This window comes from Epinephelus lanceolatus, chromosome 8, assembly GCF_041903045.1.
Source record: "Epinephelus lanceolatus isolate andai-2023 chromosome 8, ASM4190304v1, whole genome shotgun sequence".
Lineage (NCBI taxonomy): Eukaryota > Metazoa > Chordata > Actinopteri > Perciformes > Serranidae > Epinephelus > Epinephelus lanceolatus.
Genome location: NC_135741.1, coordinates 11,220,849 through 11,239,214, shown reverse-complemented (window position 1 = coordinate 11,239,214; position 18,366 = coordinate 11,220,849). Strand labels below are relative to the sequence as shown.

At 44.7% G+C, this 18,366-nt stretch overlaps 1 protein-coding gene across 1 annotated transcript in view; it reads right to left on the bottom strand.

Moving 5' to 3' along the window:
- The window catches only part of nol4la (nucleolar protein 4-like a), a 29,273-nt gene extending 12,091 nt beyond the window's left edge, over positions 1-17,182 (bottom strand). Inside the window, exons 1-4 of the mRNA XM_033629212.2 lie at positions 16,712-17,182; positions 6,656-6,811; positions 5,111-5,222; positions 916-1,025 (exon numbers count right to left, since the gene is read on the bottom strand). Of these exons, the coding sequence (XP_033485103.2) occupies positions 916-1,025; positions 5,111-5,222; positions 6,656-6,811; positions 16,712-17,053 (720 nt within the window). The 5' untranslated portion in view covers positions 17,054-17,182. The remainder of the gene's footprint in view (positions 1-915; positions 1,026-5,110; positions 5,223-6,655; positions 6,812-16,711) is intronic.
- Positions 17,183-18,366: the final 1,184 nt, after the last annotated feature.

The following is an 18,366-nucleotide window of genomic DNA, read 5'->3' as shown; positions in this document are numbered from 1 at the left end:
TAGAAATATGTGTAATACCTCTGTCTCAGGATGAGAGAGTTGAACACTTTTGTTGGGTAAAATATTAAACAGTGAGAGTGTTTGGTATCTGAGGCACGTTTTGTCTCCATATGTAGTTTGTTTCTTTACTGTACCATAACAATCAGCAAAGTTCTGCAGAACAACATGCAAACAGTTTGCAGCAGACTGAACACACACTCACAGACTCTCCGCTGATCTGCTTTTGTCAACAGAACAAACCTGCTGCAGTTTGAACCAACTGCTGCTCTGAACTGTTGTGCAACGCAGCGCAGCAGAAATATGGAACAAATCACTACAAGTCTCCTACAGCAGTTGAAACAGCCCTCTGTGATGGTTAATTATTAAATTATTGGCCCGGCTCATTCTCAGTCTGCACACAGATGTGACCAACACTCTGAGCATTTGTTAATTTGTACTCACCCGCAAATCACAGTCTGGGTCATTGTTCCGGATAATCCTAATTATGCGTGAGTGAGGTTCTACATTATCATCATCAAGTAGCGCTCCCTGCACTTCAGTGACAGTGGTTTCTGAGTGTTTCTGTCACAGCCGCACATGGGGAGGGGCCTCACACGTGATGTCAGAGGGCTTACTAATCCTCATTTCACACTGAGCTCCTCCTCCCAGCAGGGGCACCGCTCTCATTGTTCAGGAGTGAATTAAAAGTTAAGAAGAAGTATGTTTTATTCTGCCTGCACAGAGTGTTTCTGCTCACAGCCTCCATGAGAAGGAACAGAATACAAACCAGATGATGTGTTTAGTCAGTACAAACACAATTATAGTGAAAAGGAGACGTTAGCAGCAGTTTGATTTTTTTTTTTTTTTTAATTAATCCCTCAGGACACCTTGTATCTGTTCCCACGCTTCACAAACATGCAGTAAAGAGGCACTCACCCTTTCAGTGGCAGTCATGCACTGCAGCTTCATCTGTTTCAGGTAGGTGGCAGTAAGAGGCATGTTGTAATCAATGAGGTCCGGGACCAGGGAGGTGGGTCGGTCATTTTCTGACAAAGACAGCACAAAAACCACACAAATTATGAACAAATAAAAAACACTTATTATAGATCCAGTGGGCAGGGTTTAGGGGCACCTATTGGCAGAGATAGTTTATAATATTCATAACTATATTATCATTAAATCATCTGAAACTAAGAATCATTGTGTTTTCGTTACCTTAGAAACAGCCGTTTATATCTACATAGGGAGCAGCTCCTCGTCTATGAAGATCGACGTGTTGCGCCGCCATATTTCTACAGTAGCCCAGAACGGAAAAACCATACACTCGCTCTGGATAGGGCCATTCACATTTTTGCATTTTGTGTTTTTGTGTCAGCCACCATGGTTCTCCTACACGCTGGGAACATTCTGCAAATTCTGCAACTTAAGTGCCACTAAATCTTTAACACTGGACCTTTACATCAGTGGTTCCCAACTGGTGGGTCACGGATCCATTCTGAATGGACCACAAGTGACTCACAAAGAGTTTGTAAAAAACACACTTTATTTTTAAGTACAGTGAATTTCTGGCACAGAGAGTCTACTTTGAAGTGTCGTTTCCTGCTGTAGAGTGAGTGACTAATGGACAGATACTTGACAGAGACAGCAAACTAGCTTGACGACATGGCCAAACACAAGTATGATGCTGTGTATATTAAACTGTGTGGACCATGAACTAATGGCTAAAGAGAAATCTGGACCTGTTGGGAACCACTGATTTATACAGTTCTGATTTAAAGGCCCAGTATTCTGCTCATTTTCAGGTTTGTACTTGTATTTAGTGTTTCTGCCAGAACATGTTTACACGCTTTAATGCTCAAAAAACACAGTATTTTTCTTCAACTGACTGCCTGAATATACCTGTACTCACTCTGTGTCTGAAATAAATGTAATAAATATAGTGTCAACTTTCATTTGGCACAAAATTTTGGGCTAAATCAGCGGATCAGACATGAACTTCCTGTTTTTTTAGAGCATGGTGTACACCTCTTTGTCAACCACACAAAATCAGCCGCATAATTTAAATAGGCACTATTAAAGGTGAGCTTAATTAGCTGTGACCACTTCCTGTTTGAAGTGCAGTCATTGATGTTCACACAACTATCACTAGATTATTTTGACACTGATGAAAACTAATAAATATAAAATTGTCACCATTCTCAGACAAGTTCTCAAGTTCTGGTATTTGTGGACATTTATTTGGGATAGAAATCAGAGATATTATATCCTCTGAAAGTGTTTAAGTCACAATTAATTGAAAATATGTAGATAATGTCTGTGTGCTTGGAAATGACTAAATTATGACTCAGAGAAGGAAAGCCAGTTTTGGAGTAAACTGTGTGCCAAATCAGCCGGCCAGACTGCAATAATAAACTTCCTGTTTTTGTCGTGGACCAGCATGCACCTGTCCATCAACCATGCAAAATAGCTGCTGTAATTTTAGTTGGCACCATTAAAGTATGTCGAATTAGCTGTTACCACTTCCTGTTTGAAGTGTACTCATACCAACTATCACTGTAATACTTTGATACTGAAGAAAAATGTGATGATTCTTTGGCAAGTTCTGGAGTTATATGGTGTGTCTTTGTTTTCGCCTCCTAAAACAGATTTATGGACATTTATTTATGATGGACATCACAGATAATGATATCCTTGGAAGTGTTTAAATGACACCGAATCCAAAAATATGTCTATCATGTCTGTGTGCTTGGAACTGACTGAGTTATGACTCAGAGAAGTTGTGCCATTCTGGGTGCAAATTTTGGGCCAAAGCAGCCGGCCAAACTGCAATAACAAACTTCCTGTTGTTTTTTTAGAGCACCAGCATGCACCTGTCCATCAACCATTAACTATTAAAAGTATGCAGAATTAGCTGTTACCACTTCCTGTTTGCAGTGCACTCACGGATATACACACAACTATCACTGGAATACTGTGATACTGAAAAAACGCGTAAAATCGTGATGATTTTCCGGCACGCTCTGGCATTATTTCTTCTTTCATTTCTATTTATAAACATGTATTCGCGATGGACATTGAAGATAATGACATCCTCAGAAAGTATGTGAGTCACACTGAATCCAAAAATATGTCTATCATGTCTGTGTGTTTGGAATTAATGAGTTACTGTGACTCAGAAGGGATGCCAATTTTGGCGTAAATTTTGGGCCAAATCGATTGGCCAGACTGTCATAATTAACTTCCTGTTGTTTTTTTAGAACACTGGTATGCATCTGTCCATCAACCACACAAAAGCAGCCTCCATACTTTTAATTAGCACCATTAAAGTACGCCGAAATTGCTGTGACCACTTCCTGTTTGAGATGTACTAATGGATATAAACACAACTGTCACTGGATTACTTTAATATTGAAGAAAACTGAGACATCTGAGGTAATGATGTGGGAAAGTGTAAGTCACACTTTAATCCTAATAATTGTAGATAATGTCTGTGTGTTAAGATGTGACTGAGTCATTATGACTCAGAAAGGATGCCATTTTTGGCGCAAATTTTAGGCCAGATCAGCCGGCCAGACTGCAATAACAAACTTCCTGTTTGTTTTTTAGAGCACCAGCATAGACCTATCCATCAACTATGCAAAATTGTCTCCATAATTTAAAATGGCGCCATTAAAAGTATGCAGAATTTGATGTGACCACTTCCTGTTTGAGATGTACTCATGGACTGTCACTGGAATACTTTGACACTGAAGAAAACTTAAAACTGTGACAATTCTCAGGCAAGTTCTGGAATTATATCCTCCTGAGTCCCTGTGTCCTTATTTGAGGACATTATATTTTGGGTTTACTTGACCTTATACTTAATTCTACTTGACTTAGACCTGTTGTCCTCATTTGTGGACAGTTTTTTGCCATCTAGTGGCAGTAAGAGCACAATACACTAATCCATCTAAAAAGCCATCTCAACCAAGTCAGTCTACAACCGACCCCGACACAAACGTGGACAAGGTCCAAAACCTGGTCACATTTTATGATTGAAACTATTGTTTGTAGTTTGCTACGGCAACAAATTTCACCAATTTTAGCAACGGTAACAAACTAAGACACTGTTAATTAGAAAGTACTCGTTTGAAGACATAAGGAATTTATCATCAGCTCGTTGACGGACATTGGGACTTAATTATCATTGACGGTGTTTAGTTTTTTCATACTTATCAGGTCCTACTGATCTAACTAGAAGAAATTAAAAATGCATACCAAACAAAAGCTCAGGTCTCAGGAGGATAAGGGATGTCATTTTTCTTTGACTTACTAACAGATTTATGGCCATTTATCAGTGATAGACTTCAGGGATATTAAACCCTCTGAAAATGTTTAAGTCACACTGAATCCAAAAAGTATGCAGATCATGTCTGTGTGTTTGGGACTGACTGAAGTATGACTCAGATGGGTGCCATTTTTGGCGCAAACTGTGGACCAAATCAGCGATCCAGACTTCCTGTTCTTGTTTTTTTAGAGCATGGCGTGCACCTGTCCATCAACCATGCCTACAAATTCTTTGAGTGAGGTAGATTTGCTGCACTATCCTGCAAAAAGGTTGAAACCGATGGAGTAACCTCTGCTGTTTATACCACCTGAACCCAAACAAAGTGGCTGTGAGCTGTCTGCAGTCTCCATACTGGCCACTGGAGGGACTCTGTGATCAGTTTGGTGGGTCTATACAATCCCAGAAATGTGGTCCTCTTGGGTCTTTGTTACAGCATGTCGGTGATGGATACATATACAGCATGTTTTATTAATGAAGGCTCAGTGTCGAAACTCTTCCAAGTATAAACAGCTAAGATCACATCAGCTGATATCTAGTGTCTAACAGGACAATGGAGAACTCAGCTCTATCTGATATATCAAATCAACATTTCTATGAATCTTAAAATGAAATTATTGCAGAAAATCCCACAGCGAGAGGATTGATTGGTTTCTATAATCCTAGCATGCATTGCAACACAGCAATTAAACCTTTTCCATGTCACAGGATCTGAGCATTATTCACTCTTAAAGGTTGATCTAAAAAAAATCGGTTAATGTCTCTAGAATTAGCCAGCCTCTCCACGGGTCAGATGTGTGCCGTTACCTTTGAACTCTGCAGTGCTGGGGTTGATGTGCATCCTCTTCTGACACTCTCCACAGCTCATTAGGAACCGAGTCACCGCCTCTCTGGGCAGGAAGGCGTAGGTCTCTGCTATCTGTGCCGGGGGAGTGAGCAGAGGAGACTGGGTTACGGAAACAAAAATGGCAGCGGTTATGGCTCAGGCTGTGAACTCAGAATGTGTGTGTGCAGGTGTTTTTTTGTACGGTGCATGTGTGAAAGTTTGGGGTCAGTGATTATGTGTTATCTGGATGTGGCATGAGGAGGAATCCTCCCTCCAGGCAATCTCGCTGCCTTCAAACGGCCTAATTCCAGCTGTACGCATTTCTGCTGTGATGCTCTAAAACATGAGTGGTGCTCATCATCCTACTCTTCCTGCTCTCTCAGGTCCAGTCGACTTGTATCTCCACCTCTTTCTCATGCTCAGCCTTCCTTCTCTGTTTGTCTCCGCTGCTATGCCACCCTCCCCTCCTCGCCCCCTCTGGCGTTTCCCTGTAAAATGCGACCTTCACGTGACCATGGAGAGGCAGCAGGGGTGCCCACCCCCACCGGCCCGCCATCACCACTGCCACAGCTCCCCATCCCCTTTGCACCCCCTCAACCCACCCCACCCCTCACGGCCCCTTGAGGCAGCTGAGAGGGAAAGGCCACCCAGAGGAGCGTGCAACTCCCAGAAGGCCACAGTGACAGTTCCATATTATGCCCTGCCCCAGTGATGCTGCCTCCTCAAAAGGGTACACTCTATGAGACGTGACAGGACCTCTCTACAGGGCAGGAGGACGTGGCTCTATGATTTTTTTTTTCTCCCATCCTGCGGGGTGGGGGGTACCAGAGTCCTGCTAAACCCCCCTCACCAACGCAGCACTAAAGCTACATACAAAGCCCCTGTCAGGACACCACACCCGACCCGAGACCAAACCTCACTTGGTTTGTAAACTCATATTCTGCCTTTGTTCCTGCGACATCCATCATGTGACACAATGAAACTCCTGTGCACCATCAGTACTTTGTTTTACTGGTAAAGGTGGTTATTGGTTCCCTTGGTAACTCCTGATGCTAGACATTATACATGATGTCGCCAGAGCGAAGGAGTACAGCCTTTTGTCTTTCACAGAAATAAATATTCCCACCGGTCTCCAGGTGTTGAACATTTAGTCAGGAGCGACTGGAAGTTTTGGCCTCCTAAAAGAAAACTGGGCCCATTTCTTAAAATGAAAAAACCCTACTGTTTTTTTTTTACCTCACTCCAGCTGTGGACACAAAGGAACAAGAGATGGTGTCTGCATGCTGTAATATGCACACTTAACACACAATTATGTGTGTTACGTGTTTTTATGATTTTATGGTGTATGCTTTTCATTTGCTCTGGACTATTGTTGTGAAGCAGCAATACCTGTGCAGCTCCTGAGCCCAAGAGTGTCCCAAGAGTGTTAATTGTCCCAACAGGCACAATAAAGTGTATCGTATCATATTGCAAGGCATTTGTCAGACCGCTTATCCTGCTGAGGGTACCTGGTTGGATTCACTCACCGCTTTGTAGGTCTTCTTCTGGCCTGCATGTTTGGGTGCTCTCCCGGGGTCGGCGCCCATCTCCACATGCATGGCATAGATGATGTCGAAGAAGTCTTCTACCACAGCTACACGCTTCAGGGAGGAGTTGTCTTGGGCCGAATTCCCATCTGAACACTGAAACACAGACAGAGATTGGGATAAGGTTTTATGTCCCGTCTCACAGAGATTTATCAGTGGTTCCCAACTGGTGGGTCATAGTCCAAAGTGGGTCGCGGGCCCATTCTGAATGGACCGCAAGTGACTCACAAACATGTCAAGTTTGCTGGAAATTTAAGTACTTCAAAATAAAGTGGTTTATTTAACAAAGAGTTTTTATTTTGAAGTGCTGTTTTCCGCTGTAGAGTCAGTGACTAACTGACAGCTGTTTGACAGAGACAGCAAATTAGCTCAACACCGTGGCCAAACACAAGTATGATGCTGAATGTTTTAGGCTGTGGGACCTTGAACTAATGACTAAAGAGAAATCTGGACACTGGGGCTGGACCACTTGGGAAACACTGGTCTGTTAAAGCTGCAAATGGAGCTTCCTGCATCCATGAGCAGGATCTTTAGAGCACATGAGTCATGTGGTTACAGTCACTCACACACCCTGCACAAGGTGTCCTAACCCGAAACAACCTGCTTTGTTTTGTCCATAAATCAGTCTGTCTTTATGTTTCCCTCCCAGATGGAGAAGTCTGGGCCAGGCCAGGTCGGCAGCCATCACCTCATCTCTGCAATGTTTAAAAATAACACCACCGACACTGTACAAGACCAACAGTCCCTCCTACTACCACCTCTGGCAGCCATCCTGCCTCCCGTACTGCTGACCCTGTCGCCATAGAAACTGCCACTGATTTCTCTCGGGCAGGTGTGCTGGGCAAAGGGTCATGTGACACACCATAGAAGTGGGATCGCCAGGACAACGGCCTCCATCCGCAGCACCACATGGGGCTTTCCTCTCCTTTCTGCCTCCATCTTTCTTTTTTTTCTCCAAGTAACTCTCTCATCCTCTCCTTAACAAACACTTTGCATTTTCCACCAGATCTTATCTTAATATTTCTGCACCTGCTGATATTTTTAAAGTGCCCCAGCAAGCATGAAATGAACACAAAAAGGATTTGGGCATTTAATTAGTTTTTTTCATGAGTCCGGCTCTTTCACGCAGATGTGAGACAAGCGCTGACATTTTCTGGAGATTGGGTTCTAGCTGGGGAGTGATCTTTTCTTGTTTGAGTGAGAGGAGGGTCCAGAGTTCAAAAAGTTGTCCCCCCGGCATTGAGGAATCACACTTCTGTCCCCCTCCTCTTCTTGACATTTCTGCACAGTTCCTGGGATCTGACATTTCATTTTCTCGTTTTTCCCCCAACTGCGTCCCCGCTCCTGCCTTCACGTCTTCATCCCCTACCTTTCCGTCCCGTCTCTCTTTCTTTCTTTCTTTCTTTCTCTCTCCCCTCCTCCTCCTCCTCCTCTTCTTGCTCCTGCTCTCCCAAGTGCGAGGTAATGATCGTTGCCATGGCAACTAAAACCAGCTCACAGAGCGGGTTTGTTTTAATCCGGCCCTCTCTCCCTTTCTCTCCCTCTCTCTGTCGAGCCACTCTCCCCTGTCAGCACGGGCTAAATGTAATGATAATAAATGAAATAATAGCGATCCTCCACCTCATCATCACAGCTGTAATCTGTCGCACTTGGAGGTATCATCATCATTCCCCTGGTGACATCACCACCACCGCCACCACTGCTGCTACCGCTGCTGCTGCTGCTGCTTCTTGGGACAATGGTGTCAGGTCCATTCACGCTGGATTTAGATAATCTCATACAACTGTGGGGTGTGCATTGCACCCACACCGCTGCTGCTGCATCCTCCACTGAATTCTACCCCGACAAAATATCCAACATACATGCTCAGGATATTCAGCTGGGAATGTATTCTCTGAGCTGAAAAACACACACATACAGAATATTGCAGCCTGCCAGTGTAAGACCTGGTGGGAAGTAGGGCTGGATATTGGAACTCAATGCCTTCAAGGTGTCGACTGAAACAACACAGTACCAAGTGGTATTGAAACTTCTCCAGTCAAACGATACCTGTATACAATCATTTTTTTTACCCAGATCTAGAAAGAAATGACTGTTTGTATGGATTTGCTTGCGGGAAATCATCGCAAGCATTCTTCCATTTACTGCATCCTGAGATTTACCCACAACTCATGCAGTCTGTGGTGTGGTGAAGTCCAAGCAGCAACCTCCAGAGCTGAAAAATGAAGCCACAAACTGCAGTTCTTTGAACGGCCACTTGAGGCTGGCTCTAGAGGCCAGTCAGTCCCCATAGACTTCCCATGTTAAAATGCCCAACCTCACACTGAACTTGAATGCTTCCATTCACATGATGTGTATTGAATGAAGTATTCTGTTGGTATCAGTATCACTTTATGGGTACTGATATCGTAATTTTTTTAAACGACACCCAGCCCTAGTGGGTGGTCTGAATCTAATACCAATATTTGAAATGCTTTTGTTTTGTGTGGTTGCCAAAATCCCTTCCAAAAAAAAAAAAAAAAAAAAAATCCAAAATTTGAAAAAGATTTAACAAAAGGGAAAAACGATCCAAGAGTCCGGTCTCACTCTGAAGTTGCCGAAATCCGGCGCTTGGGCAGTGACTTATGGCGTCAGACACTGACGAGAAAAGCCTTCCTTTAACATTGGCATGATACATGGCCGGTCGCCGTTATAGTTTAATGGCGCTCTGCGGCGCCAGGGGACACACGCCGGGACAAGAACAAAAGTTAAGGCGCCGAAAGTCCGAGTAGGGTGGGTGGGTCCAACAAACACTGACTTTCACCCAGGAGAGCGGTGTTCATGTCCCATGAGATTCTAAAGCCAAACTCTGTTCTTTTGTTGCCAAAACCTACCCATGTATGTTAGTTGTTGGAGGTAAAAAAAATTGCATTTTTTAACTGAAGTGCGTTTACTTTGAAAGAGACTGTATGATTACAGCGTTAAATTTCCTGTGAAAACGGAAGTGTTTTGAAAGAAGACAATGCATGTAACAGGCAGAACTTGACACAGCATCCCTGAACGTCAACAACCAACGCACCCAGGGTACCTTTTACGTCATATCTGGAAGTGGAAAGTCCAAGACCACACGTCAATATGTGATGAGGTCGAAGAGAGAATGTGTTGGATCCAAAGATCTAATGCTAACGGTTGGTCTACAGTCCTGCCATTGCTGCTCACCTTCGTCAGTGCTCATCACAGTCTAAACAAATGAAAGGTAAAATCCATCCTGGGCGCAGTACAAAAAGAAAAAGAAGGCAAAATTGGTAAATTTGCATACACCGCATTTTTAAATTGTTTATTTATTATTATTACTCTTTGCTCGCTAAGCTGTGTATTTGTGTTGATTTTGTGTGGGGTGGAGGGGGGGGGGGCACCATGGGAAGCTTGCCCAGGGCACCAAATCTGTTTGGTGCAGCTCTGCAGTTTACAACACATAGAAGAAGCACATTTAAGACCAGGAGCTGAGGAATGTTTGCATTTTTGTTTGAAAACTATCTCCAATGATTGATCGATTATCAGAATAGTTGCTGATTATTTTACAAATCAATGAATTGACTTATCGTTGCAGCTTTATTTGTTAAACATGTAGCCGAGGCCTACTGCTACTCCCCAACTTACAGGGGAGACTGCTTCTCTTTCACCAGCCACCACATCTGTCCTGCTACCTGAAGGCCATCTCGGGCACCTCGGCTTCGATAAGCTCTTATGTCTCCAAACACAAGTCAACAGGGAGTTAAACATTCACCTCTAAACACGACGTGCTTTGAGTGTGTGTGTATTCGTGAGCGCCGTGTGTGTTTAAGTGCAGCACGTCTACCGGGCAAAGCTTGTAGCCGAAGCATCTCAGAGGAGAACAGCTGTTGAACAGCGCTGTAGATATTTGGTCTCATCAGCAGCAGCATGCCGCTTTTTAAAGAGCAAAGGAGACATGTCAGCATCCCTAATCGCCAACAACACCGCAAAAAAACTCCTCGCCCTCCTCCTTCTCCTCCTTCCCTCTATCTTTCTAATCCCGTAGGACTTTGCTCTCCCCAGCCACTGTACAACCAGCCCCCATCCCCTGCTCGCTCTCTCCCCGTCCCGCACCAAACCGCTCTGTTGCTAGGAGACTGGAGGGGTTGAGTCGGCTGCCCCCACCCCCGCTGGCAGTCACACACACACACACACTGTAGCAGAGAGGGGAGAGAGGAGCAGTCCTGCACACAGGCAGGTCAGGAGGAGGAGGTGATGAAGGAGGAGGAGGAGGGGAGGTTCACAGGGAAGCAGCTGGGTCACAAAGACAGGCCGGCAACGAGAGCAGAGATGCAAGATATTAACTCCACACAGGAAGGGATGCTACATCTCAAATTTAACTTTTAAAGTCAACATAAACACGGAGACGGTTTTTATTTTGTGAAGGTGGCTGCAGAATAAGTAGCTTAAGTTGGAGCAGCAGTGATGTGTGCTCAGGTACTTTCTGTGTGTGTGTGTGTGTGTGTGTAAGTAGGGAGTAAAGATGGCTGTGTCAACACTACTCATGACTCAGATTATCTCACTGCAGATGTGACAACAGGTCATCTTTTAAAGCCCCATCTTCCCCTCTGTAAATCTATCAACTGGCTAATGGACGCGTAAATGGAACAATCTTCATTCCCTGTGTGTTTTTGTGTGTGTTCGTGTGTGTGTGTCTGAAGATGCATATGACAGAATAACTGGGATAAAACAGACTATTACCTCCACAGAGTGCCCCAAATGTTTTATAAAACCCCGTTCCCTTCTCTTCCTCCTCCTCCTCACGTCTCTCAATTCATGAAGCCCTGTCATTAAATCCACATTAGGTGCTCTACCCCTCATGTCCGACATCCCTGTGTATGTGTGTGTGTGTGTGTGTGCTTCTCTCCCGGCTGCTGCTCCCATGATGGCCACTATTTGATAGAGTGTGTGACATCCCCAATATCCAACCGAGCTGGAGACACAGACAGTCCCACCAGCCCCGGCAGACTGGCACTGTTGACGTTCCAGTCGCTGACTCAAAATGGTATGTAAATGACTCGCACATACATCATCACCGAGTCCATTTTCAGGCTATTATCATACTGTCCCAGTTCGTTAAATGTTGGCCTTGCAAAGGTATTAAAAATGACAGTAGCGGTGTGGTAGGGAGATTATTGCCGTCTTAAAGACTCTGTGTGTGTGCGTGCGTGTGTGTGTGTGTGTGTGTGTGGAGCAGAACTCAGACTATCTCCCACACAGGGGGGAGGCCCCCGGGCCAGTTAAAAATGGTGTTAATTTCTCCTCCTATGGGAAAGCAAAGAACGGTCTCTCCATGGCAACAGAGAGGGTGCTGAAGGGAGGAAACACAGAGCATGCGATCAGCGACCCCCTCTTTGTACGAGCACACACACACGCACACACACAAACTATCACATACGTGCAGTACGCTTTTCATCACCCGTTTACAGTAAGTCACAGTAACACAGTCTGCGATGAAGACACGCTGACACAAAGTCCAAATTTCCTCATGAATGTCGTTTAACAAAGAAACAGACGCATTTCCACCCTTCAGTGCAAAAGTCAATCTCCGCCTCACATCCACTGTGGCGAAACCAACCAGGTGAGCCTTGTTTGGGGCGGTGAGCGTTTGCCGTTTGAACCCACAAGTCTGTTCCCATGTGTTGTGCCTAATAAGCGCTGCCAGAGAGCGACCGAACACAAAAACCATGGGACAAAAGCTCCGGAGATTCTCTATGCAAAAATAGCATTAATGCAAATGCTGTTGAATAATAGGGCCAGTATTCTTTTGACTCTGTGGCCCCTCCACAAAAGAGGAGCTCTCAGGGGAAACGTGGACTAATTAATCAGATAATAATGATGATGTTCCTCCTCTCGTCTGACGGCAAAGCACAAACATTTAGGGCTCATTTTCCAGGACGCAGATTAGAAATAGTGGTTTCTGATTTCTACATGAGGAGAGGACGTCCCGAGACAAACCTTTAGTGTGTAAATTGATAGCATTATTAAATCCTCCATTCTGGAAAACCTCTTTCTGTTTGATTTCATCCTGTTCTGTCACTTTAAAGCTGCAACTAAGCGTATTTTGTTTACTGTCAGTGAATCATTTAGTTCATAACATACTGAAAACGTCCGCCCCAGAGCCCAATACCTTATTTAATCTAATCAAAACCTAAAGACATTCAGTTTACTGTCATATATGACCAAATAAAGCAACAAATCTCATGTTTGAGGATCTTGGAGCAGAAAATGTTTGTATTTTTGCTAAAAAAAATGGCTCAAATGATTATTATTATTATTGATTAGTTGATCAATCAAGAAGAATTTTTGATAAACGATTGATTGTTTTGGGTCATTTTCAAAATAAATATACCAGATTCCTCTAGTTATGGCTTCTTACAATGTGAATACTTCCTGTTAACTTCAGTTTTCTATGGTAACTATATTGAATATCTTTCATATTTGTAGATTTGAAGGGGTTAGCGAGGAAAACGTCTCCATCTGTATTTCGAATATGTGCATTTGCCCCTCTACTGAAGCATGAAAGTAACAGAGACTTTTATTTTGACAAAATTAAAGATATTTACGCCATAAATCGATGCAGAGAAGCACAAATTGATGCTCGAAATGTCATCAGAATGCAGGAAGTTGTTTGATGCTAAAAATTTCTATATGTGTCCCCCACAATGTTGAATCAAAACCTTCACCTTGATATGTTTGGACTGTTCTTTGGACAAAAGAGGACATTTGAAAGCATCACCTTGAGCTTTGAGATTCTGTGATGAACTTTTTTCACTGTGCTCTGACATTTCGTGGACCAAATCGAGAAAATATTCGACAGCTCGATCGATGATAAATTGTTAGCTGCAGCTCCAGTTGCAGATTCATTTTCTGCTCAACTGTTAATCGTCTCAGCTTTGGGACGCTTCTTTATTTTCAGCCTGATAGATTGTAAATGAAGGTTTGGGACCAATCATATGAGTTGAAATATGAAGGTATACACCTTTATAACTTTAGTTTGTGACCACCAGTGAACACGATTCAAGTTTTACTTTTAAACATCATGTTAAGTGTCTCTGAACAGTTACATGAATATATATATATATATATATATAGTTTATATATAGCCAGCGTGTCTGTGTGTGAGAGCGTGTCCACCAAAACCTAGTTGTGAGAGACGAACAGAGATATTTACAGATTTCAGTTGGCATGGCAACAAAAAGCAACAGCTCGCAGTACTTCAAAATTTTCAGTACAATGCTCATGTCAGCCGAAAGGAAATGCACGGGGCGTTTAAGCATTCCTTTTGAGAACTGGCTGCACTCTGACTCCCCTCGTCTCGGGGAAGTGTGTTCACATCGTGTGCAATTTCTGTGGTGCATCTCTGTGTCTGTTTCTGGTCCTTTTCCCCCTCCTCCTCTGTAGCGTCCTCTAATCAGGACATAATGAGAGCTAAACGAGGTTGCATCTCCACACTGAGGGCTGCTGGATCCTCCGAGTTGTGCAGAAAGAGGGCGAGACGACGTGAGCTGGGAGGACAGAGACGGACAGAAAACAGAACATAATTCTATGTCTTGAAAAGAAGGCGTCCACGCTGAGACTGAGCCACTGGTGCCCCGCGTCTCTGTCCCGTCACACACTGAAGCAGCCTTGTATGCTTCACTGACACATAGAAGAGACCTTCTCTGTCTGCACATCAGCCACCATCATCCCTACCCCCACCCAGCCTCCCGTCATTTAGCCCCATGCCTGCCCCCATACAGAAACTTGGCACACCCTGGGAGCAGCTGCAGCGGGGCTTCCAATGCTGGAGCTCCAGAGACACGCCCCCGGCCCTGCAGCCGCACGAGGAGGCAGTGACCATTGTGTGTGTGTGTGTGTGTGTGTGTGTGTACGTCTGCTCGTGTGTGTGTGTCACTTTTCCACTGGCCCAGGACGGCCTATTTATAAAGCCTGCGAACAGTGAATTAAAAAAAGCCAGTCAAATGCATTTAAATAGGTTGATTTGTTGCCTCTGACTCATCATTAGAAGCAGCTTGTGATGTTTTGTTTGTTGTTTGAATTTTCTCAAGTGGAGCTGAGTCAGGGGGATGCTTTCCCTTATGATATTAGCTACCAAGCGTGTGCACTCCTCTCCAATAGATACTTTTTCAGTCAGACTTTCTCTCCGATGGTTTAAACAGACCTCAGAGAATTACTTCATCTTAAATGGGCCTGACAAAGAAACCACGCTCACCTGGAGGATGTGATATCGATAATATATATCAAACAGGAGACATAAGGATGTATATCAAGGAGAAATGACAGGAGCCACAGACAGAAGCTAATCAACAACACATTTCAGGCACCATCTGCACCTGCAGAGACAGATCACACCTGCCCTTGTGCCCAGAGGGAAACATAATCTTGAGTGGAGATTAGAGGAGTTTTGTAAAGGCAGTTGGCCTAAATCTAAACCGTGCATTCACACAGGTATAACACCTGTGGAGGGATCAGCGCCATTCAAACCAAAATCAAAGCATTCAGGCAGTAATCGGTGCCAATATCTCCTCCAGTTTGTGAAGAGAAAATGTGTTTCTGCTCTTTGAGGTCCAGAGAGACTCGGCCCCAGCAGGGTGGGTGGGGGGAGATTACTCCCTGAAGGCGCTTATTTAAAATGGTGGTTGTCTCCTTTCTGGCACAGCAGGCCCAAACACCATACAGAGACATGGTGCGTGCGCGTGCACCTCAAAGAGAGCCACTGGGGCACTGCTGACAGTTCACCGTGTACATGTTTATCCTGGAGAAGAATGTGTGATTTAACCCTTCACGCACCAGCAGCCTCAGTGATGCTCAGAGTATGATGGTGACCTGACTTCCGCCACACTAAATAAATACCTCACCCTCTCATCCGGAGACATGGAGAAGTGAAGTCTGAACTGTGGGCGTATGTCGCTATCAGTCCCGAGCAGACCCTTTTGTTTCCGCCACAGCCCCTCACGTGGTCACCAATTACGCACAGATTCAACCCCCCATCAAATGTAGGGAATCGTTTTAAAATGTTTCCCTTGCAAACACAGTCTTAAACGGGCTTATGGGGCTTAATAACGTACACAATGAAATGCGGCAGAGGCAGGCTATCCTGGACTACACAGGTGTTGCCAGAGCAACGAGTGCCTGCGAGCCGATCCGCATCCTGCCCAGGACAATGAAAAGTGGGGTGCAAACACTGAGACTCAGACTGTCTGCCACACATTCGCATTTTTATTAAAAACACAGACATATGAGTATTTCTGAACCACATCTTTGCTCCCTCAAATTAAGACAAATGAATCTCGCCGACGCACGCGACACAGTCCGGTTTGCTCGACGGGACAGTGAGGGCGCGTGTCATTTGATGAATCGCTGACAATCAGCCCTGCTGAGTCGCACAGCAGAAAGGTGAATCACACATTATCTAAGTTGGCGTTAATGGCCTGTGGTCCATCAGGGAGCACGCACCGGAGCACCCTGACATACCCGACCCACGAACATGCCGTTGCATCCACGCGCGCGCGCGCAGCATCACCACATCGGGCTGCACGAGACCCTGAACAACACGGTTCAAACTAAACGTTGTCAATAGTCAATTATCTCGTGCTTTGCGCCCGGCAGCGCGCCGCTGACAGGACTTCAACCTCACTGTCGAGATGGCTATGCATGATAGCCTACCTTTTTACAATTGCTATTGCCAGGAGGCACCGGCGTTGCTATGGCAGCAAGGGATGAGAGTAGGGCTGTTCTGGTTGGGATGTGGACAAAGTGAAGCTTTATGAGGAAAGACGAGGGCGAGCCGGGACGACAAAAGATTATAAGTTGTCGTTTTATTCATGTGACAGGTGCGTGTGTGCAGCTGGGAATAATGACAACTTAAAGGCGAGGCGGCAACGGGACAGCTCGTGCGCGTGAGCACGCACGTTCTCTCTCTGTCACACACACACACACATACACACGCACACACTTTACCGTTGACTTGACCGGGACATATAGGACGGGTTTCCCTGGAGCTCCCTTCTTGTTGTGCTCTCCCAGCACGTTGGTCCCGACCTGAAATCCTTTAGACTTCACCCAAAATTTGAATTTGGCGTTGATGTGGCTGTTGTCGATATAAACGCCATCCGACTCGTCGTTCTGCAACAGTGTCTGCATGATTTTGTTATATTTTCGCCGGGTGACGGTCTTTGTTTTACCCGAGTCTCCATAAGTCCGGAGACACCAGTCCTGAAATTCACTGAACATCTCCGCCTCCAACACGACCGGACTCCGGCTCCTTTTGGGCGCATCCACGCACGCCTTTTTCGTTGCCATCGCTCCCTCTCTCCCTCACACTTCCTCCCTCTCTCCTCTCTCTGTGTGTCTGAACCCGTTCAAACAGCCCAGGCTAATAAAGGCTTGACCGGGTTGATTCTCCTCCTCTGGTCCCCGCTGTCCCGCGTCAAGGATGCTTGGTTCCGGTTTTGGGACGCTGCCTCTCAGTGGCTTCCCAGCAGAAGTGACCCGGACGGTAGCACACCTGTTTGCAGCGGAGCAGTGCTGTCCCGAACCGCAGCGGTGAGAAATGTCACTTCCTCACATCATCCGCTGAGGAGCAGAGAGGGGGGCTGTCCTACAGTACGCTGAGCGGGTATCTCCCACCTGTGCGTAAAACGCTCTCCACCAAAGGGTAGGCTATGAAAAAAAAACCCCACAGTCCTCGCTAAACAACAAAGAACAGAGACAAAAGCGTGGAAACAAACGTCGCTCTCAGTTCCTATCGACCTACTTTCTAACAGCCAACACTATTCTCGGATGCGGGTTGCTCAACCCTTAAAAAAGGCGCAAAGATGCTCTCAGTGTGTTTCAATGTGGCCACATATCCGATCAACATGCGCCACCTGGGATTGTTTCTGCTCCTCACACCTGTTTGAATGTGAATCGCGCCTGCACTGTCTGCTCTTTCTATCCCGTAAAAAAAACCCCACATACACTAATATCTGCATCACACTGGTAATTTGCAGCAAAGCCTGGCTGCGGTTTGCAACAAGACGCAGGGAGAAAATGTCCGATTTGGAGACGAGGAAGGTGAAAGAGGGTGGGGGCAGAAAACATTTATACTATCTGGAGAAGATGCTAGAAAACACTGATTAGCCTACACCATTTCCTTTTGTTTCGGAAACACTTTTTTTCTGCAGATACAGACAGACAGAGATGTGTAGATAAATATAACGTGGGTTAAATAGTTACAGTCACGAGGCAAACAACCTCAAACAACCCCATAAAAATAATCTGTAAAGGACTCATATAAAAGGTTAATTCAGGCCTACCTAATGTGGATTTTTGTGTTTTGGTGATGCCACCCTAAATAAATTGTGTAACTTTTCTTTGCAAATAGAAAAAAAAATAGGCCTAGCTAAAAAAAAGATAGTTTATATTTGTTTGCAACCCAATATTTTTTAGTAAATAAGTCTCTCTTGTGACGCTTTGGGTGATTTAAAATCTCAACAATACATCTATCTCAGTAAAACAGAAAAAAAATGAAATTAAAAATCATTTTAACAAATAAGAATCGAATTGGTTCTCCTGTCACTTTTATATAAAGAAAAAACAAACTGCACACATTTAGGATTTGGATTTGGGTCCTG